The sequence below is a fragment of the Argentina anserina genome, chromosome 4, assembly GCF_933775445.1.
Source record: "Argentina anserina chromosome 4, drPotAnse1.1, whole genome shotgun sequence".
Taxonomy (NCBI): domain Eukaryota; kingdom Viridiplantae; phylum Streptophyta; class Magnoliopsida; order Rosales; family Rosaceae; genus Argentina; species Argentina anserina.
Genome location: NC_065875.1, coordinates 23,475,093 through 23,499,031, shown reverse-complemented (window position 1 = coordinate 23,499,031; position 23,939 = coordinate 23,475,093). Strand labels below are relative to the sequence as shown.

General features: G+C 37.4%; 5 protein-coding genes across 6 annotated transcripts; 4 read left to right on the top strand and 1 right to left on the bottom strand.

Moving 5' to 3' along the window:
• Positions 1-5,748: 5,748 nt before the first annotated feature.
• Positions 5,749-6,159, bottom strand: LOC126792431 (protein SOB FIVE-LIKE 3). The gene has a single exon (XM_050518849.1). The coding sequence runs from the start codon at positions 6,157-6,159 to the stop codon at positions 5,749-5,751; it is 411 nt and encodes a 136-aa protein (XP_050374806.1).
• Positions 6,160-7,615: 1,456 nt separating this feature from the next.
• On the top strand, positions 7,616-11,699 carry LOC126791584 (ceramide synthase 1 LOH3-like). The gene is made up of 6 exons (XM_050518058.1): positions 7,616-7,892; positions 8,809-9,038; positions 9,186-9,341; positions 10,010-10,195; positions 10,636-10,820; positions 11,296-11,699. The coding sequence occupies exons 1-6, from the start codon at positions 7,755-7,757 to the stop codon at positions 11,328-11,330; spliced, it is 930 nt and encodes a 309-aa protein (XP_050374015.1). The 5' UTR covers positions 7,616-7,754; the 3' UTR covers positions 11,331-11,699.
• Positions 11,700-11,934: 235 nt separating this feature from the next.
• Positions 11,935-12,803, top strand: LOC126791585 (uncharacterized). The gene has a single exon (XM_050518059.1). It carries the CDS (start codon positions 11,964-11,966, stop codon positions 12,744-12,746), a length of 783 nt encoding a protein of 260 aa, XP_050374016.1. The 5' UTR covers positions 11,935-11,963; the 3' UTR covers positions 12,747-12,803.
• Positions 12,804-13,296: 493 nt separating this feature from the next.
• LOC126791583 (peroxidase 11) lies at positions 13,297-15,477 on the top strand. The gene is made up of 4 exons (XM_050518057.1): positions 13,297-14,177; positions 14,268-14,459; positions 14,545-14,710; positions 14,901-15,477. The coding sequence occupies exons 1-4, from the start codon at positions 13,944-13,946 to the stop codon at positions 15,320-15,322; spliced, it is 1,014 nt and encodes a 337-aa protein (XP_050374014.1). The 5' UTR covers positions 13,297-13,943; the 3' UTR covers positions 15,323-15,477.
• Positions 15,478-17,481: 2,004 nt separating this feature from the next.
• On the top strand, positions 17,482-23,707 carry LOC126791576 (inorganic pyrophosphatase TTM2). Of its 2 annotated transcripts, none has more exons than XM_050518049.1 (12): positions 17,482-17,697; positions 18,920-19,273; positions 19,716-19,830; positions 20,199-20,394; positions 20,479-20,592; positions 20,702-20,875; positions 21,031-21,225; positions 21,781-21,903; positions 22,007-22,122; positions 22,554-22,674; positions 22,800-23,069; positions 23,207-23,707. In XM_050518049.1, the coding sequence occupies exons 2-12, from the start codon at positions 18,937-18,939 to the stop codon at positions 23,426-23,428; spliced, it is 1,983 nt and encodes a 660-aa protein (XP_050374006.1). In that variant the 5' UTR covers positions 17,482-17,697; positions 18,920-18,936; the 3' UTR covers positions 23,429-23,707. The 2 variants fall into 2 exon arrangements, with proteins under 2 accessions (XP_050374006.1, XP_050374007.1); XM_050518050.1 differs by having other exon boundaries at positions 17,482-17,732.
• The last annotated feature ends 232 nt before the right edge of the window (positions 23,708-23,939 follow it).

Sequence of the window (23,939 nt, the reverse complement as noted above, 5' to 3'; positions counted from 1 at the left end):
AAAGAACAATTTATAGCTTCCAGACATGTGCTCAAGACTTTACATGTATGTAACCAACTCAGACCATATGTTTCAATGCTATGATATTAGTTTTTCTTTTCTTTTTTTCGTCTTATGTTTCTCTAAATGGTCTAGTCCATACTTAACGTGGGTTAGCATTGTAAGGTTTAATTATAAATTGAGTGTGCCTATCAATCTATGCACATGTATCTTCTACTTGCATTATCTTTGTGAGATAGTTTATTTCTATAATTCAGCAACTGGATTGTTAATAACTTTGGTCTTATATCCTTGATTATATATGTAATGATTTATATAGAAGATTGTAATTCCTAAACTCTAGAACCATGGTAGGATGCATGTCTATTCCATATTATATAGTTCGCGGACATCTATACTTGACTCATTTATGTTACTCTGACTCGGATTTTGCAGGAGATTCAAGAGTTGTTGGGAAAAAAGCAGAACATAGATATTGATATGAAGGTCTTCTATCCGTTAGAGCGTAGTGATTTTGGGTAGTTTACTAGTGTTAGTTGCCCAGCTTACTTATTACTCTTAGACTTTTTTTCTCCTCAATTAGACAATATCAAAGGTTGGGATTTCCCTGCCAATTGGCTTATTGTGAAACTGATACAAAAGAGATGATGTAATTGAATTAGTTGATTATGATAATGCAATTGAATTGAATTGGTTTGATTATTAGAAACCAATTGACTTTTGTCTTTCCACTTTTAATTAGACAGCTTTATTGTGAATATATATGAACCAGAACCATTGTCTATGTATGAAAGATAAACAATAGTATTCACAAATGAGAAAACTAAAAAACATTGTTCCGTGGACCAAATGATAATCCAAATGAAAATAAAACTATTGTCTGATGAACTACACACAATAGTCAAAATGAGAAAAGCTATTGTCGACATTAATATCAAAGCATTCCCTGATAATAATTACAATGCTCTTTTATCAAAAAACATTGTCTCTTTATGATGTTTAGACAATGACTATTTTAACCATGTCCATTGTCTAGAGTCAAGACAATGCTTTATGTGTATTGTCTAAACTATGTAACAGAGAATTGTTCAATAGACAATGGTACACCCATATATCAGACAATGGGCAAAAACCATTGTTAACCTGATTTTTGCCCTAGTGCATGTATGACATTTTAAAACTTAGCAATGTGCAAAGATATAAAACACAATCTCCGCACGAGATTCGTAAAACAACTATCTGCACCGTAGAACAATGTGGGTGGTTTCGCAATTAGCAAGACACTTGACATTGCCAGGAGACTTCACCATGATAAAATTAAGAGAGTCAACGTCATAACATTTCTAAACAATAGGCCGTAAGATATTGCAAGAACGGGGATCGAAACGAAAGGACAATCCATCACGTGTATCACATGCAATATGACTACATTCTTCAACTTAAGAGTAGGAAAAACATGGTATTGGAGTAGTTGAATACCACACAATTAGGGTGGTAAAACCATCCAATTGGTGTGGGTGGTCACCAATAATAAAATCGTTTGATCTATGAAATGACTTGAAGAAAACCAGAAAAGATAACCGGAAAATCATGTCCAAATAACACAAAACCGAATGAAACTTTGGTGGGAAAACACTTCAACAAAGAATATTGCAAATATGTCGGAAAAACAATGAGAAAACGGCGAAAAATTGCCGGAAAACCGGTGGGGCCGGTGACCAGAAAATCGGCCGCCGACGGCTGGAATCTGGCAGGTTAAGAGGCCGGACATCATATTTGACAGGAAGCGCCGGCAAAAACCGGGTCGTGGTGCCTGAAATGGGCCGAAAGGCTGCCAAAACGGTCAAAAACTTCAGCAAAATGCCGGAAAAACGTTCTGGAAACGCCAAAGATCATAATGACGTCAAATTTTGACGTTCTGAGGTTTGTTTTCCAAATGTGAAGTGCCAAATTCATAATGTAGTGCTATTGGGGTCTCATGTAACCCAAAACGGCCAATTTAAGAACCACAACGAGTTGTAAACATTGACCATTTATGCTAAGTTTAAGGCAAATAAAATTCTCAAAAGATCAACTTGTGAACAAGGAATACGAGAAATTTTATTGGATATGCTAATCTTTAATACATCAAAAAACAAACTTCTAATTCCAATAGACGACTTAAGCTAAAGTCGAGTAAGAAACATGCAATGCCAACGTCATATTTGAAAAATATTAAGCAGAAAGAAAACATAGTCAAAATAGATTGACTAATCAAAAATTCATAACAAAAAAATCTTGCGTATGTGGGGCGGAGCCTTAGCCTGAGGCTCAAAATCTGTTATCTGGAAATTGGAAGAATGTTTTGTTTCCATCTCAAATGTTCTTTCAATAGATATAGATACAAGTGTCAAAAATGACATGTTTTTCTTGGATGTGGAGTATGCATCAAGGTCAACTCTGGTAAAACAACATCGTATACGGTTATTGAATTACTTTAAGTGTGTCCCATAGAATTTTGAGATCTTTTATTGACAAATATTGCCACTTCAGAGTATTATGAATTTCAACTCAAATAAATGAGTAAGTAAAAAGACTTTGGGATTGTCATCTATAGACATGAGTTAAAGGAACTTAAAAAATACAAATGTGTCGCGATGACAACGCATCCACAAGAAACGAGGGTTGTATATGTTTTGAATGAACGAAACTATTCAAGTATGTACCCAAAACAACAGTACACTCAGGCGACCACACAAAATTGATTAACTTCCCTTTAAATAATAACGTGACTCCCACATAACCGTCACATGAAAAACGTCGACCAAGAAGGGAATCATATATCTCTTTGGTCTTATCGGCGTTGTAAGAAGGGTCGGAAAAGAGATATGAAGAAAGCTAATAGCGCCCGATAATATATATGTTCAAAAATAACAACTTTAAGAAAAGCATACTTGGGTTTTACTACTAAAAAATAACTGTTTTACCAGAAGTAAATATTACCACGGTAAAACACCTTTTACCTGGAGAGGTAGATTACTAATTTACCCCTCAATATATGCAATCCGTCTTTGTCCTTCTCCGAAATTGGGTTGAGTTTGCAACTACAAATCGAGCTCGACAAATTGGGTTTAAGTAACGCATCAGCGGCTTTGGGAAACGCACGATCGACGTTAAAAGCGCAAGGCGTCGGCGATGGGTTGCCACCTAGGCTCGTGAAAGAATCCATGAGTTGTCGACGATCTAGTCTTAGTGTCGGGGAGGCTCGATGAGGGTCGAGAACAGCGCGGATGAAATCTGGAGCTCGTGATCGAGTCGGGGTTGACAACCTGGAAAAAAGAGCGGCGGCTCGAGGCTATGGAGGCACCGAGGATGAGTAGTGCAGCTGGGTCATCACGTCGAGCATCGCCAAACACGAGTCGACATTGACCGGAGGAAGGGTGCCAGAATAAGGTTGCTCGAATAAATTTGGGTTGCATTGATGCTAGGCGTCTAGGGCCATCAATGGTAGATGGGACGGCGACGACAGGCGGGAGCAACGACAATGTGCCGGTGGGGAGACGGGGAAGAAGATGGGGTGCCTTGAGAAAAAGACAATTTTCTCTACTTTTGCCGACAATCAATTTGTCGGGCTGCTGACATATTTTTCCGGTGAAATTTTTTTTCTAGTGGTGGTGACCTCGTCGCTCAGACACTTTAGAACAAAGTGCTGATAACGTGATCGAGTATGATAGAGAGAAGAATAATAACGATGTAAAAGAACATAACCAAATACTTTATTGATTGATAGTGAGGTTTATATATAGACATTACATACAAAGTATCTCGACGAATCATGGATTAATATCTATTACATTAAAGCATAATTTACTCCAATAAAGAAATCTAAATAGGCTAAGACACACACAAGGGTAGAATAATAATTCTCCCGGAACATTTTTTTTTAAATTGCAAGGTTTATCGATACTTTTATAAGATTTTATAACTAGAAAGATTACTCAGTGAAAATTGATTGAGATTTAACTCCCATTAGCTCTAGTCATATTTATACTAATATATAATAGTTTTAAACCTAAATTCTTACCAGCTCGTCTAAATTATGAAATTGAGAATCACTTACTCGTTAGAAATGGTTTGTAACTTTATGTGAGTTCGTGAATCTATCTTATGTATGACAGTTTCAAATCTAAATTCTTACCAACTCGTTCAACTAATGAAACTGAGGTCTATTTACTTGTCGAGATTGGTTTGCAACTTTATATGACTTTGTTTTCTGATATTGGGCAAAGAGGCGAATGATGCAACTGGGATATGACTTTGTTTTTAGAAATTTCAAGCTCTAAGTTCGTACATCATTTTGTTTTGGCATAAATGCCTATTTGCACCTCAAACTTAGCTGAAATTGTCAATTTGCACCCCGAACTTGTATTTGAGTCAATTTACCTCCTAAACTTGGTAAAAATTGCTGATTTGCACCCCATCCGTTAAATTTAACTGTTTCTATCCAATTTTGCGTCACATGTCATGCATTTAAGGGGTAATATTATCATTATATATTTATATTTTTCTTAAAAACAAATAAAAATATTCTTTAAAATGAGGATTATTTTGTTAATCAAATTATTTATTTACATCTTTTTTTCTACCTACTTAACCCTACTTTGAATTATATATTCAATATACCCACCCATTCAAATATAGTGTGTTGTGTATAAATATATTTTTATATGTACACATTGTTGGAGGATGAACAAAACGAGAATAATAACGACGTAATAGAACATAACGTAATATTGATTGATAATGAGGCCAATATATAGGCATTACATAACCACAATCTCGTAGGATTCGGAGTCCTAATCTATTACAGAGATGCGAATCTATCTCTAACAGAAAACCTAATAAAGCTAAGACACACACAATGGTAGAATAGTAATTCTCTCGGAACACACATTTATTTTTAATTTTCAATGTATTTATTTATTTATATTTTTTCTAATATCTTTTAACATATCATATCACATAAAATAATAAATACATAAATCAATAACATGTTTCGAAAAAACAAACATTGTAGCAAGTGTTCCTCTTAAGTAATTTTATTAATTTATTTCATTATTCAATATGAATAAATATATAATGACAATACTACCCCTTAAATGCATGACATGTGACGCAAAATTGGATAGAAACAGTTAAATTTAACGGATTGGATGCAAATCGGCAATTTTTACCAAGAAGTTTAAGAGGTAAATTGACTCAAATACAAGTTCGGGGTGTAAATCGGCAATTTTTACCAAGTTTAGGAGGTAAATTGACTCAAATGCAAGTTCGGGGTGCAAATTGATAATTTCAGCCAAATTTAGGGTGCAAATTGACATTTATGCCTTTTGTTTTTCTATCTAACTTATGTGGTATGAAGACAGAAGTACCATGATGGCCTGTATGGCCCTTAAAAGATAACAACGTATTATGCGAATCAAATATAGAAACACCTATAGGCTAGCATAGTACTCATTCCCTTGTGATCAAAGCTGGCACTGGCAAGCCAAAACAAATTAGAGAGTACTGTACTACCTCTAACATATGAAACATCCAAACCAGCTAATTATATTTGACATAACCAACATTAACACTGTTAATTGCAAAACCTATGCAACCAACTACCTACCATCGTTATGGATTTTCAGTTGCTTAGAGCCAAGAATTTTCGACAGAAACATAGCATGTTGAAGCTCCTGATCTTACCTTGGCTGCACTCGAACTTGTTCAAATGCGACTAGCAGCGCTATCTGCCTTGTGCTGCAATATTTCCTCCTCAGCTTTCTCTCCTTTGATAATTGTACTTTCATTCTTGCTCGTCTTCTTCAACTTGTTTGTGCTGTGTTTCTTGACATTCCCTTCGGTTTTTGGACGCCTTTGACGAGTTGCTCCGTGACTACTTTTGTCAGGGTGACTTGGGCCGGAGGAGGCATCTGAAGCCATGGAATCATCACTCTCTTCACCGTCGTCGACGTCGTTCTGGTGCTCAATGCTCGCGTTATTTCCTTTCGTTGTATCATAACTACTGGAATCAACACCATCTCTTTCACCATGAGTAGGGGAGGCAAGGTACATTGTCCACCCAGACTCACCACTGCCACTCAACTTCTGAGCACCAACAACATGGGAAAACTCCATTGTTGTAGCTCCAAGTGAGAACAAAGTCAACAAACTATGTATCCAACTTAAAAGGCAAAAGCTCTAACGCTGTAAATGCAAATTCTCTTAAAAACTAGGATGGAAATGCATTTATATCTGTTTCTTCATGAAAAGGACAAAGGAGCCCATCTGAGTTGCAGGTCGATTTGAAAGCCATCATAATTGAATTGCCAGGAGGTCCAAGATGCATGAAAGCCACCACCTGGCAAACCTATCACCATAATCTTCATTGTTGAACTGACTTGAATCAGAACAGGACAAATTACCTTCTAGTGGTAAAAAAAAGATTCTAGCTACCTTGTATAAATATGGTTGGAGTATAATATAGGAAAATTCTACTACGGAGTGTTCCAGAGACACTAAATAATGTCAGTATAAAAAAAAAGTTAATTAAAAAATTGATCTTAAAATGTAATGATGATTATTAGATTTTGAGAATTTAGATTTAAATGGTGAAGATTTTGAGCTCCATATACGGTGAAGTTCTCCACCAAAGACAAATCCGTATAATATATACCTAATGTATGATATAACTTATCTTCCGAACTCGTCCCGTTTTACCAGCAAAATAACAAGTTTTACTTCTCTGCATAGTTCATAACACAAATGGGGGAGAAAACTGGTTTCCAGTGTTCATCATCAAGAAAGTGCAGTCTTTTTCATTGCATTGTTTTTTTTTCTCTTGGATTTAATTCCAACAGAACGGACAGGATGAAGTGGGTGAAAAGGTCATAAATTTCTGCTTCTGTTTTGTTCTTGCAATTGCTGGTTTTAATTTGCCCAACAACCAAGTCTTGCATTTGTCTTTTCTATCAACCTTTACCTATCATATACATGATATACATTACATATGCCTACATTATAACTTGTACCAATCTTGACAATTTAATGTTGGTTTCAAGGGCATGTCTCCATTTTTGGCAACATGCTGTGCTTGGGAAAGGATTCATAGGAAGGATTCACACGTTCTAGGTGAGCATCAATTACCATTTATCAACTCATAAGTATTTCTTACATACAATCCGACACGGAGAAATGTTACCACTTTCTCTGTACTCTGATAATTTAGATTCTTGTTTGCTCGTCACAAGTTTTTTGCTCGAAAACTCCCAAATCAAAAAGATTGTCAAGTCAAGACCACAATAAGTTCGGGCACTAAATTATTGAACCTCCTTTTTTTCCTCCACAGATATGCACATCACAAAACCAAAGCTTTCACAATCACAAAATCCCCCCCAAGTGAAATACAGTTCATAATAAAATCCCAGCAAAACTCAATCTTGCTCACCACCACGTGGCGTCTCTCCAAGTAAATATGTTCGACTCACATAGGGAACCATCCTAGTCCACAGCCCCAGTCAAACAAAGGGCAGTTTCGTCAATCAAAGACAAACTCTCTTGCATTGTTAATATAAAAATTAAGGTTGCATCATCAAATCAGAGGAGGCTGTGTCTTTGGTCTCTGTGTGTTCTTCAGCTGATGAACAGAAACGAAATCGAGCTGAATGTATTTGGCGGTGTCTGAATCTGATACAAAGCTTCCGACTTTGATTGGTTTCAAGTGAAAAGCAGAGATGGGTTTGAGTCAGTACTTGAGTTCAGTCGATTGGGAGCAAGAAGCTTACCCACATTACCAAGACTTCGCTGTTCTTCCTTTCTTCGTTCTGTTCTTCCCCATCGTCAGACTTTTTCTTGACACTTTTGTCTTTGAGGTACTTTACTAGCTTCTTTTAATTTTTTTAGTTAAAGTTTGTAACTTGAGATTGTATAGATCGTAGTGGGTTTGTGTTCATTGATGAAATGGGAAATGTGTTCATATTTTTCTCAAAAAAAAAAGAAGAGAAATGTGTTCTTATGGGTTTCTGATGGGAGTGTAGTAGCTGATAATCCTGATATGTCCTAATCAAAGTAGTCAACTTTATATGAATAGAAGTTGCTTGACTGGTATGAGATCAATAAATGAAGAGCTTAGACTAGTACAGAAGTAAAAGTCCTTTTTTTAATTAATTTATTTTTACCAGAAAAAAAAAAGATAAAGGTAAAAGCTTTTCTGAAAAGTAAATTTGTTCTGCTGAGGTTTGTAATGGTCCATCTGTAGTTGGGTTGATGCTTTTATTGACATAGAGACTTTTCAGGTGCATTGATTGTTAGATCTTAAGCCTGAAGTTTCTTAAGAACTAATGAATGACCAGGAAGGACTTGTTAAGAATGAAGAGTTTTTATTAAGAAGCTAGGCTGCAATGTCCAATCAGAATTTCGATTTTAGTTGTGCAGTAGGCTTGGTTCTTTTTAAGATTTAAATCTAGCAAGATAGCTTCAGTGTCACACAGTTCTTGACTGATGCAGCATTGTCTATTTGGATGAATGCTAGCACTTCTGGAAGTGTAGAACTGCTTGTGAGTCAAGATGAGGGGAAATAAGTAGAGATCAAACCTTTTGGTCTAGGGAATGTTAAAATTTTGGGACAGCTAGCCTCATTATCCTTTGTTTTCATTGGAAAATTTCATTTGTTTCTGCTCATAATTTTATACTGAGTTTTTTATTCTTAGACTAGAAATCTTATTCTGAATGATGTTCTCTTTCTTGAGGTACTTGTTAGTTTGGTCTAAATTGAGGTGTATGCTGCAGAAATTGGGGAGACGGATAATATTTGGAAAGGGGCATCGACTACCGGATGTTCAAACTGATGACCAAAAGAGGAAGATTAGAAAATTCAAGGAATCAGCATGGAAGTGCATCTACTATCTTTCTGCAGAGCTTCTAGCTCTCTCTGTAACTTATAACGAGCCTTGGTTTACTAATACAAAGTACTTTTGGATCGGACCAGGAGATCAGGTTTGGCCTGACCAGAAAACAAAGTAAGATTTTGGGTGTACATCTTTGTTTGTTTACTTCAGGCATTCACATCTGATGCAAGTGATACTATATAATTGAATCATCGTTTGACTATTATTTTGAATTCTGAGGTCAATCAAAAGTCTATAAATACTTATTATGAATTTCAGGTTGAAATTGAAGGGAGTGTACATGTATTGTGCTGGATTTTACACATACTCCATATTTGCTTTGATTTTCTGGGAAACAAGGCGTTCCGACTTTGGAGTTTCAATGGGCCATCATGTAGCAACTGTCATTCTCCTTCTGCTGTCTTACATTTTCAGGTATGTTCTGATGGAGTTAGTTTGTAGCCTTCACATGTTCTTTTTGTCACAAATCCAATCCAGCAAGAATATATGTACCAAAGGTATGCTGGAGGGCTTATATTGAAGTATTTAATTTATTAGGTGTTTCATCGACTCACTGCATCTATTACCTGCTCTGGCCATAACATAATCGGCAGATCCAAGATGTACTCTTACGAGTAAAGGGGGTTCAAATAGGTATTGGCTGTGTCAGAAAGGTTATGAATCGATTGACAAGTCCAATTCCAATATCTTGATTTCAAATGGCAATGCATCGTGGATATATATATATATATATATATATATATATATCGTCTGCTAATACATCTAGCATTGGGTAGACCTCAGACAATAACTATCCTAGCTCTACTGTATCTTTTGTTTCATTTCTTCTGGAACAATCACAAACACTTTTTTGATTATGGATCTACTACCAGAAATTCAATGCGTAATCTTAGCATTCAATGTTTATTCCTGAATAATCTCATTTTTCAATTATTCAACCATTTCATTTTACCAAGTTCAATGTTAGTCAGATTAGTCAACATTTATATGTTTCGATGCAACAACAAGATGTTATTTGTAACAAGTAGTTTTGTTGGTTGGTTAATTGGGTTTTGATCAAGATTAGTATCATTGTCTTGCAGGTTTACCCGTGTAGGTTCAGTGGTTTTAGCTCTTCATGATGCGAGTGACGTATTTCTGGAGGTAGGGAAGATGTCAAAATACGGCGGTGCTGAGGGGATTGCTAGCTTTTCATTTATTCTTTTTGTAATGTCTTGGATCATACTGCGTCTCATATACTATCCATTCTGGATCCTTTGGAGCACAAGGTTTGTCTTGTTATTAACTTACAGTGCACTTTTTTAGTTTTCACAAGTGACATATATCAGCTGGCGAGTGATATAAAAGACACTTTCATCTCTTAAATTCTTATTGAAAGATCACCATAATATGATTAATATTATTACCTACAATGAAGTACTGGTGTCTAGTCATGTTGTTTTGGGAAGAGCTATCAAGCTCCTGTAATGTTGCATTACAACCTTTCAATGCATGCCCAGTGATGGTAGATTTAATTCTTCCAAATGTTTTATGGGTCAAAGGAACGATAGTGTTTTGAAGTTGTTTGCGTATAGAAGAAATTATAAAGGGTGACAGAATTATATGTCATAAGCAGTTGCATATTCCTTTATATAGAATGCATATCAATTCATATAAGAAAATCTGTATGTGTGTATTAAGATATTCTTTTGTTTCCCTTTTCTGGCAGCTATGAAATTATCCTGACATTGGACAAGGAAAAGCACGCTGTAGAGGGACCTATATATTACTACGTATTCAATACTCTTCTATATTGCTTGCTTGTTCTTCACATTTTCTGGTGGGTATTAATTTACCGTATGCTTGTAAAACAAATTCAACAAAGAGGCCAGCTTAGCAATGATGTTCGATCAGGTAAGGGACTTGTCTCGTGATCCTGCTTTAACTTCACAAACACAGACACTTGCATCATCAATAGATTCTGAAATGACAGTTGACTTCCAGTGGCAAAATAATATGGGGATCAAAAGAATTTAAGAAATGTTTATGGATATAAATGTAGTAATGACACCTGGATTATTTTTGGTAATATATGTGAGGGGGTACTAGTCCATAGTTTGTTTACCGATTTAGAAATGTTTCTGCACCATCACTTGATTCACTTGTTGAGTTATTGTTGCAGCGTTGATACTGAACCTGGTTGTCGAATGGATTTTAGCGTGTGACAAACCAGCAAATGCATTCATAGTTCTACAGATTTGTTTATAGGCTAGGAGGATCATTTGAACATAACATAGCTGCTTTAATCCAATTGGTGTGGTCGTGTATTCAATTATGCATCCTCTTATTTTCTTTAGCTTGATATCTTGCTGTATCACTTCCTCTGTAGATTCTGAAGCTGAAGACGATGATCACGAAGATTGACCAGGAAATAGGACTTTAGAGCCACTGCAGTGTCACCCTCTCTCCAACATTGGAGCATTCATTGTATTTCCCCAAGAAAGAAACCACAATTTCGCTTGTACTTTCTAAACAATGGTCACAGCTCACACGTTGTGGTTTCAGCTGGAGTCGCGAAGATCCTATTATTCTTGTACCATAATCATTGCGGCCGCAGTAAACGCTGCGTCCTCAAATTCATTTCTTTTCACTGTTTTCCCCTTTGTTAGATAGACTGATGAACGAGCTGTTTCATGAGATTTGAATCCTGCAGACCAGGAACATCTTTCATTTTACAACATTTGATTGTATCATTTTGATAGTGAAAAGTGAAAAAGAGAGAAGATTTCTAACTGCCTCTTGTGATTTGGAGCAGAGAAGTTTCAATCTTTAAAGCGAGCCCTTCTAATTCGTTCATGCAACTCAGAAGCATGGTTATGAGGTAATCTGACGGCTTTTAGTGCTCACAAGGAGGAACTTGATCCGTTGGATCTTTTCTTCTCCAAAACAAATCAAAACGACGTCGTTCTCACGTTTCCACACACTCCATTGTTATAGAGCTATTTGTCTTCTTCCTTAAGTTATTAGGGTTTTCTCTGCAAATTCTGACTGAAAAAAATGGAAGACGTTTTAACGGAGATTCCGCCGCCGTCACGGTTCTTCCAGGAAGATCTGAACAACTTCACGCCTCCGTCACCGCCGATCCCCTCTCCTTTCCTCGTTTTCCCAACCACTGCCGCCGACCTCCGCCCCTCCCTCCTCATCATCGCCATCTCCTCCCCTTCCCTCCACCTCTTCCACACCGCCGCCTCCAAAACCCTCATCGGAGCCCTAATCCTCCCGGAGACCTCCTTCGCCGGAAACACAGTCCTTCCCTCTCTCAAGGACACCTCCTGCCACGTCTACTCCCTCGACGGCGGCAAGAACCAGACTCTCCTCGTCTCCGTCCAGCTCCCCGTCGCCGCCGATCGCTGCCACGCCGTCGCGAAGCTCCTGGTCGCCGGCCAGATCCTCCCGGAGAGAGTTCTGATTCTGGACTCGGTTCAGAACCGGAACTTCCGCGGGAAGCTCTCCAGGGACGAGGCGGCGGCGTTCAAGCTCGAGACGACGGCGGAGAGGAGATCGAAGTCGGTGCTCGGAGATTCGAGCTTGGAGTACTTGCCGTCGGCGAGCGTGGTGGATGGGCTGGGCGCGGCGGTGTTGGCGAGGTGTGAGATGAGCAAGATCAAGGCGGTGCTTTGTGTGGCGTGGCCGGAGTTCGGTGGTGATGTGGTGGAGCTGATCAAGTCTAGGGTTTTGCCTGCTCTGGATTTGGGGCTGAGCTTCAATGCTGATGCTGGGGATGATTATGGAGGTCTGAAACAAGATAAGGATCCTTTTGATTCTGATTTGTACACCTGAATTGTATAAGGCAAGCTTTTTCGAGCTTGAATTTATTGGAATGCTTGGAAATTTTGCTGACTTTTGTTCGTCTGAATAGTTAAATTGCTGCATTTCTAGTTTGCGTTTTAAGCTGAATTTGCTGCTGCATTGTTGTTGTCAATAGTTAGATTCGCAAAAAATACGTACCAGTGGCGGAACCTGAAAAATAATCTAATTTGTTACCTAATTAAGGGGAGAATTAATTTTCGCCGGAGGGGCCGTGGCCCTCTCTGGCCTCCAAAGAGATCCGCCACTGGGAACCACAATGAAAACCAGAAACTAGCACCACTGTTCTGCAGAGAAATGTAGTGATCAGGGAGTTCAGGGAGTGCAGATGCGCAGCTATGGACCCTTGGGTGTCTGCGCCGAGCAGAAACTGATATGGTGTAGGATGGGCTAATGCGATGTTCATGGCGACTTGAGCTATTTGACAGCAGATATTAGCTTGCAGATGGTTAGATTGGAGCTGCATTATGCTTGTTGAAGCCATCAATATGAACTCATTTCAGTGGATTCTGGTTCTTTCGTATGGAGAAGGAATCAAGAATGCAGCATTCTTGTATGTGAAGAAAAAGTGAAGATGATGACATGCATTCTGGGGCAGACGAAGCCTAGGATTCAATTTTCTCACCCAAAAACTTCCATCACAAGAAATCTGACATCAAGATCACCTTCCAAATCAGATGGGACGACCATCTAACTAATCAATAAGCCAGATAACAATGAGACAAAGGAGTAAGCATTACAAATTTAACTTCTCGTACACGTTAGATCATGTCGTTTGCTCCTTGATCGTATCTTCCGGGAACTGGTTTTGATTTACTGCTGAAGATAGAGAGAGAAGGAAATGAAGCTTCTAAAGGTTAAAGGGTTGCACATTAGTTGTTATTATTAGCTTTTGTTTGGTGGCTGACTTGGTCTTCTATTAGTATTACACCACTCGAATTGACAAAGCACGCGTCGTTTTAGCTCTCTCTACACTTGTTTGGAAAATCGTATCAACCAGGGCAGCAGTAGTAGTTGCATCTTCTATTGACCATCAGACTTATTTATTTCCAGTACTCCATGTACCAAGTAAAACCCCATCTTACTTCTTCACTTATATAAGCCTCACAGTCCCAACCATCTCTTCCCACTCTGTATTTTTGATGTTCAAGAAAAACCATAACAGCAAAAATGGCAGCTTCCCTTTGTTTTGGACCCTTCAGACTCCATTTCATGCTTTTACTTTTCGCCATCTTAAACACAAGTTTACTTGCAAGTGACCCTCCATTAACGTTGGACTACTACGCATCCAAATGTCCCACTCTGTTCGAGATTGTAAAGAAAGAAATGGAGTGTGAAGTTCAAGAAGATCCTCGTAATGCCGCCTTGATAGTCCGGTTACACTTCCATGACTGTTTTGTTCAGGTTAGCTAGTTACTTTTCTACAGTACTGTGCATGCATTTCTGTATTCGACAGATTACTTACTAGTGTAATTCATGAACTTTGGGAAGCAGGGATGTGATGGTTCAGTTCTACTAGACGATACGATCTCACTAAAAGGAGAGAAGAAGGCCTCTACAAACATAAACTCTCTAAAAGGTTTCTCGATCATTGACAGGATAAAGAACAAGCTTGAATCAGAGTGTCCCGGAATTGTCTCTTGCGCCGATATCCTCACCATTGCAGCAAGAGATGCTGTGATTCTGGTAGAACTCTAGTATCTTCTTAATCAGTACCACAATGTAAGTCTATTTTTCATGTGAAGAGTTGTTAATTGATCTCAATTTTCAGGTTGGTGGACCTTATTGGGATGTTCCTCTAGGAAGAAAGGACTCTATAACTGCTAGTCCTGAACTTGCAGAAGCCAACCTTCCTACTGCAGATGAAAGCCTTCTGTCTATCATTTCCAAGTTTCTTTACCAAGGCCTTTCTGTCACAGACGTGGTAGCTCTTTCAGGTACTTGATTATAGTGAATTTATATTCATAGCATAATTTCAAGGCTTCGTATGATAAGTAAAGCAGATATATTCTTGCATGTAACGTCCCTCCAACGATGCAGCTTCTTCTGAATTGCATAAAGGTTTGTTTCTAAGTGATGCATCCCTGATTTGTTAATGACCATTTTTTGTTCAATAATCTCATTCAGGAGCTCATACAATTGGCATGGCGCGGTGTGCGAATGTTCGATCAAGGATATACAGTGACTATGAATCAACCTCAGGGATCGACCCTCTTTCAGAGTCATACCTCAGCAGCTTGAAGTCGACTTGCCCTGTAGGTGGAGATGATAATAACGTAACAGCAATGGACTATGTCACTCCTGAACTATTTGACAATTCCTTCTATCATTTACTCTTGAAAGGGCAGGGACTACTCAACTCAGACCAGGGACTCTATTCTAGCTTGTTAAGCATCGAAACAAAGAAACTTGTTCAGAAGTATGCAGAAGACGCCGTTGCTTTCTTCCAGCAATTCTCAGATTCAATGGTGAAAATGGGGAACATTACTAATGAGGACAGCTTTACTACCGGAGAGGTCAGGAAGAATTGCAGATTTGTGAACACATGATGAGCTTCTGCAATTAGTCCCCAAGAACAAGTTCACTATACAAAGTTACAAACCATATTGTTATTGTCCTACTTTTACCAAGAAGTGATACATGAATTGTTATGTATGAGACCACACTAGTTTTTATCTTTTATATTCAGTTTTGAGACAAATTTTAACTTTCCTGCCTGGTCTAGTGATTGAGCTCAAATTTGAACATCATTGGTCAATAACACTAAATCAAGATTGCGGAGGAAGGAAAACCTTACTAAAATTTTGGGATCATATTCATCACAGTGATCACAAGCATTCGTATCTTGCCCTACTGCTTGTGAATTATTGAACAAAAATATTAGAAACAAAATTGTCGCACATCTTTATCATGCATACCTCATGTTCACCACTTTAAGTAAATATCAAGTGTCATTTTTTTTAACAAATTTATAACTTAACATTTACTTAAAAAACACTTGGGTAGTGATTACACTTACACATTTTATTACGGACGGTGGAAATGAGATGGGCACGATGGAATATGAGTTAAATTTACCTCCAAAAATATTAGTAGTGATTGATTGATTGATAGATTTCTATACCGGATCAAATCTACTCTACCGGCCAAGTTGATCCCCAAATAGGAACTCTAACTGATAATAATAAATATTACTCCATCATTTCACCTGAAAAAGGGTATTCCATTCCTTGTTGATTATGATTTCATGACTATCTCAAGTCACCAATAGTGGTTGGTTCATGCCAGAAAAGTGAAAAGATGTATCCAAGTGTGTCGAATCTCAATCTTCAAATACAGAAAGTAATGAGAATAAACATTATACAGTCACTTTTCTGGGTCATTTTGTGGTTGACTAAGATTCTTACCAAATCTATAGAAGTTCAATCATAGAGGACATCCCTTGTCTTTGTGATCTTATTGGTTTTCCTTGCCGAAATGAATTGATATTTATGTGTGTGTAGGGTAGTGACTAGTGAGTGAAAAGAAAAGAGATATGAGGACGGTGATTGAATGATTGGTACCAAGAACAAAATTTATTAAAAAAAAATAATTGAAGCAAGTCATAAGAGGTCTTCTGGATTGAACCTAGTCAATTTTTCTGTCATTTTCTGTTTGAGTCATTGTTTTTTATTATTGTCAATTTCACAAAACTATAGGGGTTATCTTGAGGTATCAATGATGCTTATCTGGGATTCTGAGTGTGATCAAATACAGTAAAGTATGGAAATTTGAGATTGTATAATCATTTATTAATGACTTTAAAGTTCTAAAACCACCAATGTTGAACCAAAGATAAATTCTGCTAATTATCAATGTGGTTGTTGTTTTTGGTACTTTTTTCTGCCAAGGTTTCACTATTGCAGCACATAAAAGCTCTTTCTTTCAATATGTTTAACATGTTCTTATTCCCATTCATACTTGTTTCATGGAGCTTGCAAGGCAAATACACCAAAATTGGCAAAAACATGAACAACCAAATACAGTGCAATTTCCATATTATTTGAGAATGTGTTGTTATTAGATCGGCATGCATCCCCCTCATGGATACCACAATTGGAAAAAACATGAACAATGAATGTGCTTCTAGTTTGTGAAATGGGAAGTACCCAACTGTTGATTTAAGCCTTTTGTGGTTCCATACATACCACAATTGAGAAACACTAACACATACTTTAGTTATTCAACAACTATACAATCCTCATTATTATTTCCGACTTATGATTTGACTAATAACCGAGATTTAAAAAGACTGAAGAAAAAAAAACTTAAATCGACTTTTTTTCTTAACCTGCAAATATCAATATTTACATAATGAAAAATTCATTGTTCACTCTTACATACTAAAATAAAGACTATATTGCGAGTTTAACGTGATTAGATCGGTAGTCTTTAATTGATAAATACAATTGACAACTCATTAATATAAAATTGGAATGTACTATACAAGTTTTTTTCTTACCATGACACACTGATTCCCCTTACCTAAAACACTAGTTTTCACCTAACAGATTTCGAGGAAGTTGAACTCTTGAACAACAAAGTCAATATTGTAGAAAATCTCAGAATTAAATTGTAATTATTGTTCTACGATAAAAACGAATTCTAGTATTTAATACCTCCCCTCTTCTTCTTCTCTCGCTCACTTCTCAGACCGCTCTCTCTCTCTCTCTCTCTCTCTCTCTCTCGCAGATTCTCTAGAATTCCCACTTCCCATAAAATCTTCCCCAAAGAAAAAGAAAAAGAAAAAAAAGCGGACCCTGTAAGAAGGGAAACCATTTAATAGTTTGGTTGTATTGGGAACACTAACCTTAACATGATGCCAAAGCTTCTGACTCATCATTGTTGCTGAACTCTCACTTCGACTCATTGCCGCATAACACAAGTGTGTCCCTTCACTCCTCACAACCACACACATTGGTTTGTTTTTCACCTTCACAATTCGTTACTCTGCCCACTTGGGTATTGGCTTGTTTTCGTATTTTGTTTTCTGGGTAATCTCTACTTTTCTCTTTTATGTGATTCCTGTTTTTGTGGAGGCGGTCTGGTAAAGCAGCCATTTTTAGATCCAAGAACAGAGCTTTTGAGTTTTGTGTGTGGAATTTGGTTTTAGTGTTTGTGTTCTGGTATTGATTTTGGTTTCTTGGGTGTGTTTTAATTGTGGTTTTGCTATCTGAGTGGTGATTGATTCAAGCTTTTGTGATAAAGAACTTTGCTTTGCATCAAGAATTTGTTCTGGTTATTAAGGGAGTGCAGAAAGGTGTTTGCTTTGATCTTTATGGAATGTAGAGATTAAAAGGCAATAACTTTTTTCATTGCAGTGTACAGCTTCTTTGGCAAGCTTTTGGTTATACAATTGGAGCTAGCAAGAATGTGTTAGTTTTGTTTGGTACAAGTTAGTTATGGCATTTGGGTGTATCTGAGTATTAGGGGACTAATATGAATTCTATCTACAGAACTATAGTTGCTATGGGGAGTTTTCTTTTCTTTTTACGACGTGGTTTTAGTTATATGCTACAATTCTTCTGCAAGTAGAAGAATTGTCATATTTGATGTGGACACGAACTGCAGTAGCATTGACTATGATCATAGATTCATAGCACAGTGATGATTTTCTTGTGTATTTAGTTAGTAGGAAGCAGTGATTTGCCTGTGCCATCCAACGCTCTAAGCATCTGAGGCGTTTCATAATTTGAATCCTTTCAGAAGCTGATTGGCAATTTTTGCTATTCTTAAAGCTATTAACCAGAGTAGCTCTCAGCAGTGCTGTGCCTATTTGTGGCAAAAAGTCCGTTGATTAAACAGTCATGCATTGGCAATACTTAAAATGGTAGTTGCTTAAATTTTGATGCTGTCTTTTTCTTAAACTTTCATCAATTGAAACAGAAGCAGCATTATTTATGTGTGTGGTGAAGGGTGGGGTTATGTGTCTTTTATGTGCAAGCAGACATGGATGTTAAATGTATCTGAGTAGCTAAAATTATTCCATTTGCATTTATTGTAATTTGTAAGCACCATTTGATCTTTGCCCTCCTTTGCATTGTGAGCTTTCATGTGTACTCCTGTCTCACTCCATTTTTTTTGTTTTTTTTTTAATTTCTCCTCAGAGAAGTCAGGAGTATTAATGGCTCAAAATATGTCTGGTTCTGATTCACATAAAAAACGGCCAGGCCTTTTAAAAGATCAAGTCCGATTAGTTAAGAGGAAGGATTCCAATTATTATGAGATTGCACCAATCCAAAGTTCTCTGTCATTTGAGAAGGGTTTCTTTATTGTAATCCGTGCATGTCAGTTGCTAGCCCAAAAAAATGATGGAATAATAGTGGTAGGAGTGGCGGGTCCTTCTGGGGCTGGAAAGTCTGTGTTTACTGAAAAAATACTCAACTTCATGCCGAGTGTTGCGGTCATATCCATGGACAACTATAATGACGCCAGTCGAATTGTTGATGGCAACTTTGATGGTAAGTTCAGTAGCTTCGCTACTTCTCAGGTTATGAAGCTATGTACATTCGTTTCTCTCTTTAATCAGGAAGTAAAATAAAAGAGATGTTCTTGCATAAATTTCCTAGGGAGATAAGTTCTGCTCTATGTCATGCAATCATATTAGAAAAATGTAAGATTTGCATTTGCATGCCAGGATGGATAATCTAGTTCGTTATGAGGTAATTATTCTGTACGAATGAGTACGATATATATACGTTGGCCTAAAAAGTAAATGATTCTCTCTGATCATTGTTCATGTACCTTGTAATTGAAGATGATGCAAAATTCTTTTAAACCCTTCAGTATGTAATTTTGCTGCAGAACCTATATATTTGTTTCAGGTTTGTGTCCTGTCCATGAGGTGAGGCATTTTCATGTATTGAGACAATACAGTAATTCTTTTAAATCTTTTCTGTGCAGATCCACGTCTGACAGACTATGATACATTGCTCCAAAATGTTAGTGACTTAAGAGCAGGGAAAGCGGTTGAGGTGCCAGTTTATGACTTCAAGTCCAGTTCCCGCACAGGATACAGGTTGAGAAAGCTTATTATATCCCTAGGAACCTTAAATTTGAATTCTAACTTCTTAATAAAATTGAATGTAGTGAATAATAAATACAGTGAGCTTGAATTATAGCGAAATTTTAACTGTCTTTTGTCATCGAAGGATTAACCACCCCAGAGAACTTTAATGCTCACCTTTTATCTCAAAGTTATTCCACTCTCTCTGGTGATGGTTATTTTTTTTACTTACGAGAATGCTTCCAGCTTAAATATCATGTTATAGGATGTCTAATGACAGAGATTATTACTGTTTGTATTGATTGAGATTGTCTTTCTCTTCAACTTTTGTATGATCTGATTTGGTCAAACTCTTATGCGAAAGAATTTGCTGGTGACAGGACAGTTGAAGTCCCAAGCTCCCGTATCGTGATCATTGAAGGCATCTATGCTTTGAGTGAAAAGTTGCGGCCTTTACTGGATCTACGAGTATCTGTCACAGGTGGTGTTCACTTTGACCTTGTTAAAAGGGTTTTACGGGACATACAGCGAGCTGGCCAACAACCAGAAGAAATAATTCATCAAATATCGGAAACAGTATCTTTCTTCTCCCCTCCTTACCATTAAGCACTTGACAAGTTGTTGCTTTTCCAGAAGCTCTGAACTTCTTCACATGTACAGGTATACCCAATGTACAAGGCCTTTATCGAGCCAGATCTTCAAACTGCTCATATAAAAATTGTGAACAAGTTCAATCCATTTACTGGATTTCAAAGTCCCACTTACATTTTAAAGGTTAATCTCCATTCCTTGTAGTAAATGTGCTTTGTGTTGATGTTGATTGCTAACCTGAAGTTCTTACACCTGCGTCGTTACTGAATTTTGCGTGCACCATATATTTTAGTCAGCGAAGCCCTTGTCGGTGGATCAAATAAAGGCAGTCTTTACTGAAGAGCATACAGAAGCCAAGGAAGAGACTTATGATATATATCTTTTACCACCTGGTGAAGATCCAGAATCTTGTCAATCATATCTGAGAATGCGGGATAAAGATGGGAAATATAGTCTCATGTTTGAGGTTTGCTTTTCAAAACTTTGTTTCTGTATTTCGTGTGAGATAGGATAGGTTGTGGAGGACTTACCTAGGTCAATATCTATATATAGCTTCAATGACATCGCCAAAAATGATTCTATTTGCATATACATGATTAGACAGTGTACTTCATATTTCAGGAGTGGGTGACCGATAATCCATTTGTTATATCACCAAGAATAACTTTTGAGGTCAGTGTGCGTCTTCTTGGTGGACTAATGGCTCTGGGATACACAATTGCAACTATCCTTAAAAGAAGCAGTCATGTGTTCTCCAATGATGGTGTCTGTGTGAAAATTGATTGGTTAGAGCAACTAAATCGTGGATATATTCAGGTTTGCTGTTATTATGCTCTAATATTTGGATACCACATAATGGTTGGATGCTGTATACTTGCTTGTACTATTTCTCTTAATTTACGTAACTAGGGACAGTTAATTTTAATTAGGGGGAAAAGCATATGGGGGAGATATATGAGAATCAAAAAACCAAAACTGACATAGTTCCTAATGAGGGGATTACTAAATCCCTTTTGATAAGTTCCAATTTACTTTCAATAGCTATACAGATAATTTCTTCTACATAAACAAGTATAGAAAGTTCTAACATGAATCAAGAATGCATGTTTATAGAATTTTTAACCGAGATCTTTTGTAACATTCAATATGCTCTAACTGTCTATGTTTGCTTGATTGAATTTTAGATTAGACTAGGTTTAAGGGTTGTGATTCTAGTGGGACTGGAATAAGAGGTCGCCTCTATGGATAGGCCCCTCATCCTATGGCTTTAATAAATCATAAACCTTATGGTGGTATTTAATTTTCTAATTTCATTTAATTGTTTCTTATGCATATCATGGTAACTTGAAATTTCTACTGATTTGGTTAAAGGTGCAAGGAAAGGATCGAGTAGTAGTAAGATGTGTGGCAGAGCAGCTTGGCTTGGAAGGTTCATACATCTCTCGAACCTACATTGAACAAATTCAACTGGAAAAGCTGGTGAATGAGGTCATGGTAAGAATTCCGTGTATTTTTGGGGATCTAGGATGATGTGATGGTGATCCAAAAGCATAGCTTGCCTTATTTTTCTGTTTTTCCCCTTCCAATAAACTTTCAGGCCTTGCCAGATGATTTGAAGACAAGGCTTAGCCTAGATGAGGATGTTGTTTTGAGCCCCAGAGACGCACTTTCTAGAGTCTCTGCAGCTGTCATGAGAAATAAGCATCTCAAGAGGTTTGATTTTAAATTCACCGGTTTTTTTTTTTTTTGTAAATTTGAATTTAGGGGTGGGTTGTGGGTGTTTCTAGAACTTTATCTATCTGGTTAGACTGCATTGTACTTTTTATGGTCAGTGGACATTGTCTCAGTAACTGAGGGGCCAACATGAGCGTTGGTCCATCATCTTGAAAGTGATAGTTTGTCAATGTGTTAACTATAATTTCAGTTTTATTTGCTTCACATGAGATGGATGCATTGCCATGTCTTTAAGGAATTTTTGGTTCTTTCCACTCTCAACATATCTAAAAACTCGGTGTTCTTCCTGTCATGAAAACAATGATCTCCACTGTTGTAGCAAGCATTGGCTCTCTTCTATACTCAACTTTCACCGTATTTTCTTTTTTCATTTTCTGCGCAAAACTGTGACCTGAGTCTATTATGGACAGTGGTATGTCGCAGTCATATACAAACCAAAGGGACAAAAGTACATCCAGGCTCACTGGATATTCCAATGGTCAAGGGTTTGATGACAGAAATTCAGAATCACAAGCAACACTAGCAAGCCAGGTACTATAGTGGGGCTTGATAATCATTATGTGTGCTTTTGGTATTGGAGACACTTCTGGTTAATTGATCACTTACCGATTTTCTTCTTTTTCTCTCTCTTGCTCCTCTTTTTTCTTATGTGGCAGGGAGTCATTACTCAGCTTTCAGAACATATTTCGTCATTGAATGAGAGAATGGATGAGTTTACGAATCGAATTGAAGAGTTGAATTCCAAGTTGACTGTGAAGAAAAGTTCTAGCCAACAAAACCTGGCTCTTCAAGCTGAAACCTGCAATGGCTCCGCTCCCACTTCTTATTTCATCTCTGGCTTAGGCAATGGGTCCTTAACTGGATCTATAATGCCAAACTCCTCGTCTTCTGCCCAGCTGGCTAAGGATTCTCCAGCACTGGAAGAGGTACTGTAGTTGATCTACCTCAGTTATACACTTATACCTCATCAAAATTTGCAGAACATAAAATACTACCAAGTAGTAGCAAATGTGGAGTAAAAACTTGTTTACTTCTTGACTGGTTTGTTAATCCTTTCTATCAGATATCAAATATTACAAGGGGACAAAGGCAAATCATGCATCAATTGGACAATCTCAATAATCTTCTCCGAGAAAGCATGGGAGAGAAAAATCGACCAGCAAGAACTAACAGCAGTAAAGGAACAGATGCTCGTTCTGAACGCATGACAGGTCCTCTTGCAGTAACGCTTGCTGTTGGCATTATAGGAGTCGTCATATACAAGGCCATCTTAAATCGAAGCTGATTTGACTTGAGAACTTAACAAACTAATAGACTTTTCGCACCTGAGTTGTAATGCAGTACTACCCTGCCCTTCTTCCCGGAAAACACAGTTAACAGATAGAGATAGCCAAAGCAACGATAGGAGCCAGAGAGCTTCTTTGAGAGTTTGTTACAAGAAGGGAACCGTAGCAATTTTGAAATTTTGTGGGATACTTGCATTATTTCATGGCATTTCCATTGAATTGCTAGTTTTAACAAAAAGAATATGAATTTCAGAATTACAGTCATCTCTCTTGAGCCAACCTCATCTCTTTTTCAGTTAATTTGCCAAACTTAAGATCAAGATGGATCACAACCTTTTTTGGTTTTTACGAGATTAAGCATACGATCGGTGTGCTTTTAGTAACACCAAGTTAGTGTGGCTACTCACATAACACTACTAGAGGTGGCCGAGTTGGTAAGAGTCACATAACACTATTAGTATGGTTGAGTTGGTAAGAGTTTTCCTTAAAAAAAATGCGTTAAAACTTGCT

What these genes read in the sequence shown, in the direction of transcription:
- LOC126791576 (XM_050518049.1), top strand. Translation starts at nt 18,937, where the DNA reads ATGGCTCAAAATATGTCTGGTTCTGATTCACATAAAAAACGGCCAGGC. An exon ending in AGTTCCCGCACAGGATACAG is followed by an intron (nt 19,831 to 20,198) that starts GTTGAGAAAGCT and finishes TGCTGGTGACAG; the next exon opens with GACAGTTGAAGTCCCAAGCT. An exon ending in TAAATCGTGGATATATTCAG is followed by an intron (nt 21,226 to 21,780) that starts GTTTGCTGTTAT and finishes ATTTGGTTAAAG; the next exon opens with GTGCAAGGAAAGGATCGAGT.
- LOC126791584 (XM_050518058.1), top strand. Translation starts at nt 7,755, where the DNA reads ATGGGTTTGAGTCAGTACTTGAGTTCAGTCGATTGGGAGCAAGAAGCT. An exon ending in TGGCCTGACCAGAAAACAAA is followed by an intron (nt 9,039 to 9,185) that starts GTAAGATTTTGG and finishes TATGAATTTCAG; the next exon opens with GTTGAAATTGAAGGGAGTGT. An exon ending in TGGATCCTTTGGAGCACAAG is followed by an intron (nt 10,196 to 10,635) that starts GTTTGTCTTGTT and finishes CTTTTCTGGCAG; the next exon opens with CTATGAAATTATCCTGACAT.
- LOC126792431 (XM_050518849.1), bottom strand. Translation starts at nt 6,159, where the DNA reads ATGGAGTTTTCCCATGTTGTTGGTGCTCAGAAGTTGAGTGGCAGTGGT.
- LOC126791583 (XM_050518057.1), top strand. Translation starts at nt 13,944, where the DNA reads ATGGCAGCTTCCCTTTGTTTTGGACCCTTCAGACTCCATTTCATGCTT. An exon ending in CAAGAGATGCTGTGATTCTG is followed by an intron (nt 14,460 to 14,544) that starts GTAGAACTCTAG and finishes CTCAATTTTCAG; the next exon opens with GTTGGTGGACCTTATTGGGA. An exon ending in AGACGTGGTAGCTCTTTCAG is followed by an intron (nt 14,711 to 14,900) that starts GTACTTGATTAT and finishes AATCTCATTCAG; the next exon opens with GAGCTCATACAATTGGCATG.
- LOC126791585 (XM_050518059.1), top strand. Translation starts at nt 11,964, where the DNA reads ATGGAAGACGTTTTAACGGAGATTCCGCCGCCGTCACGGTTCTTCCAG.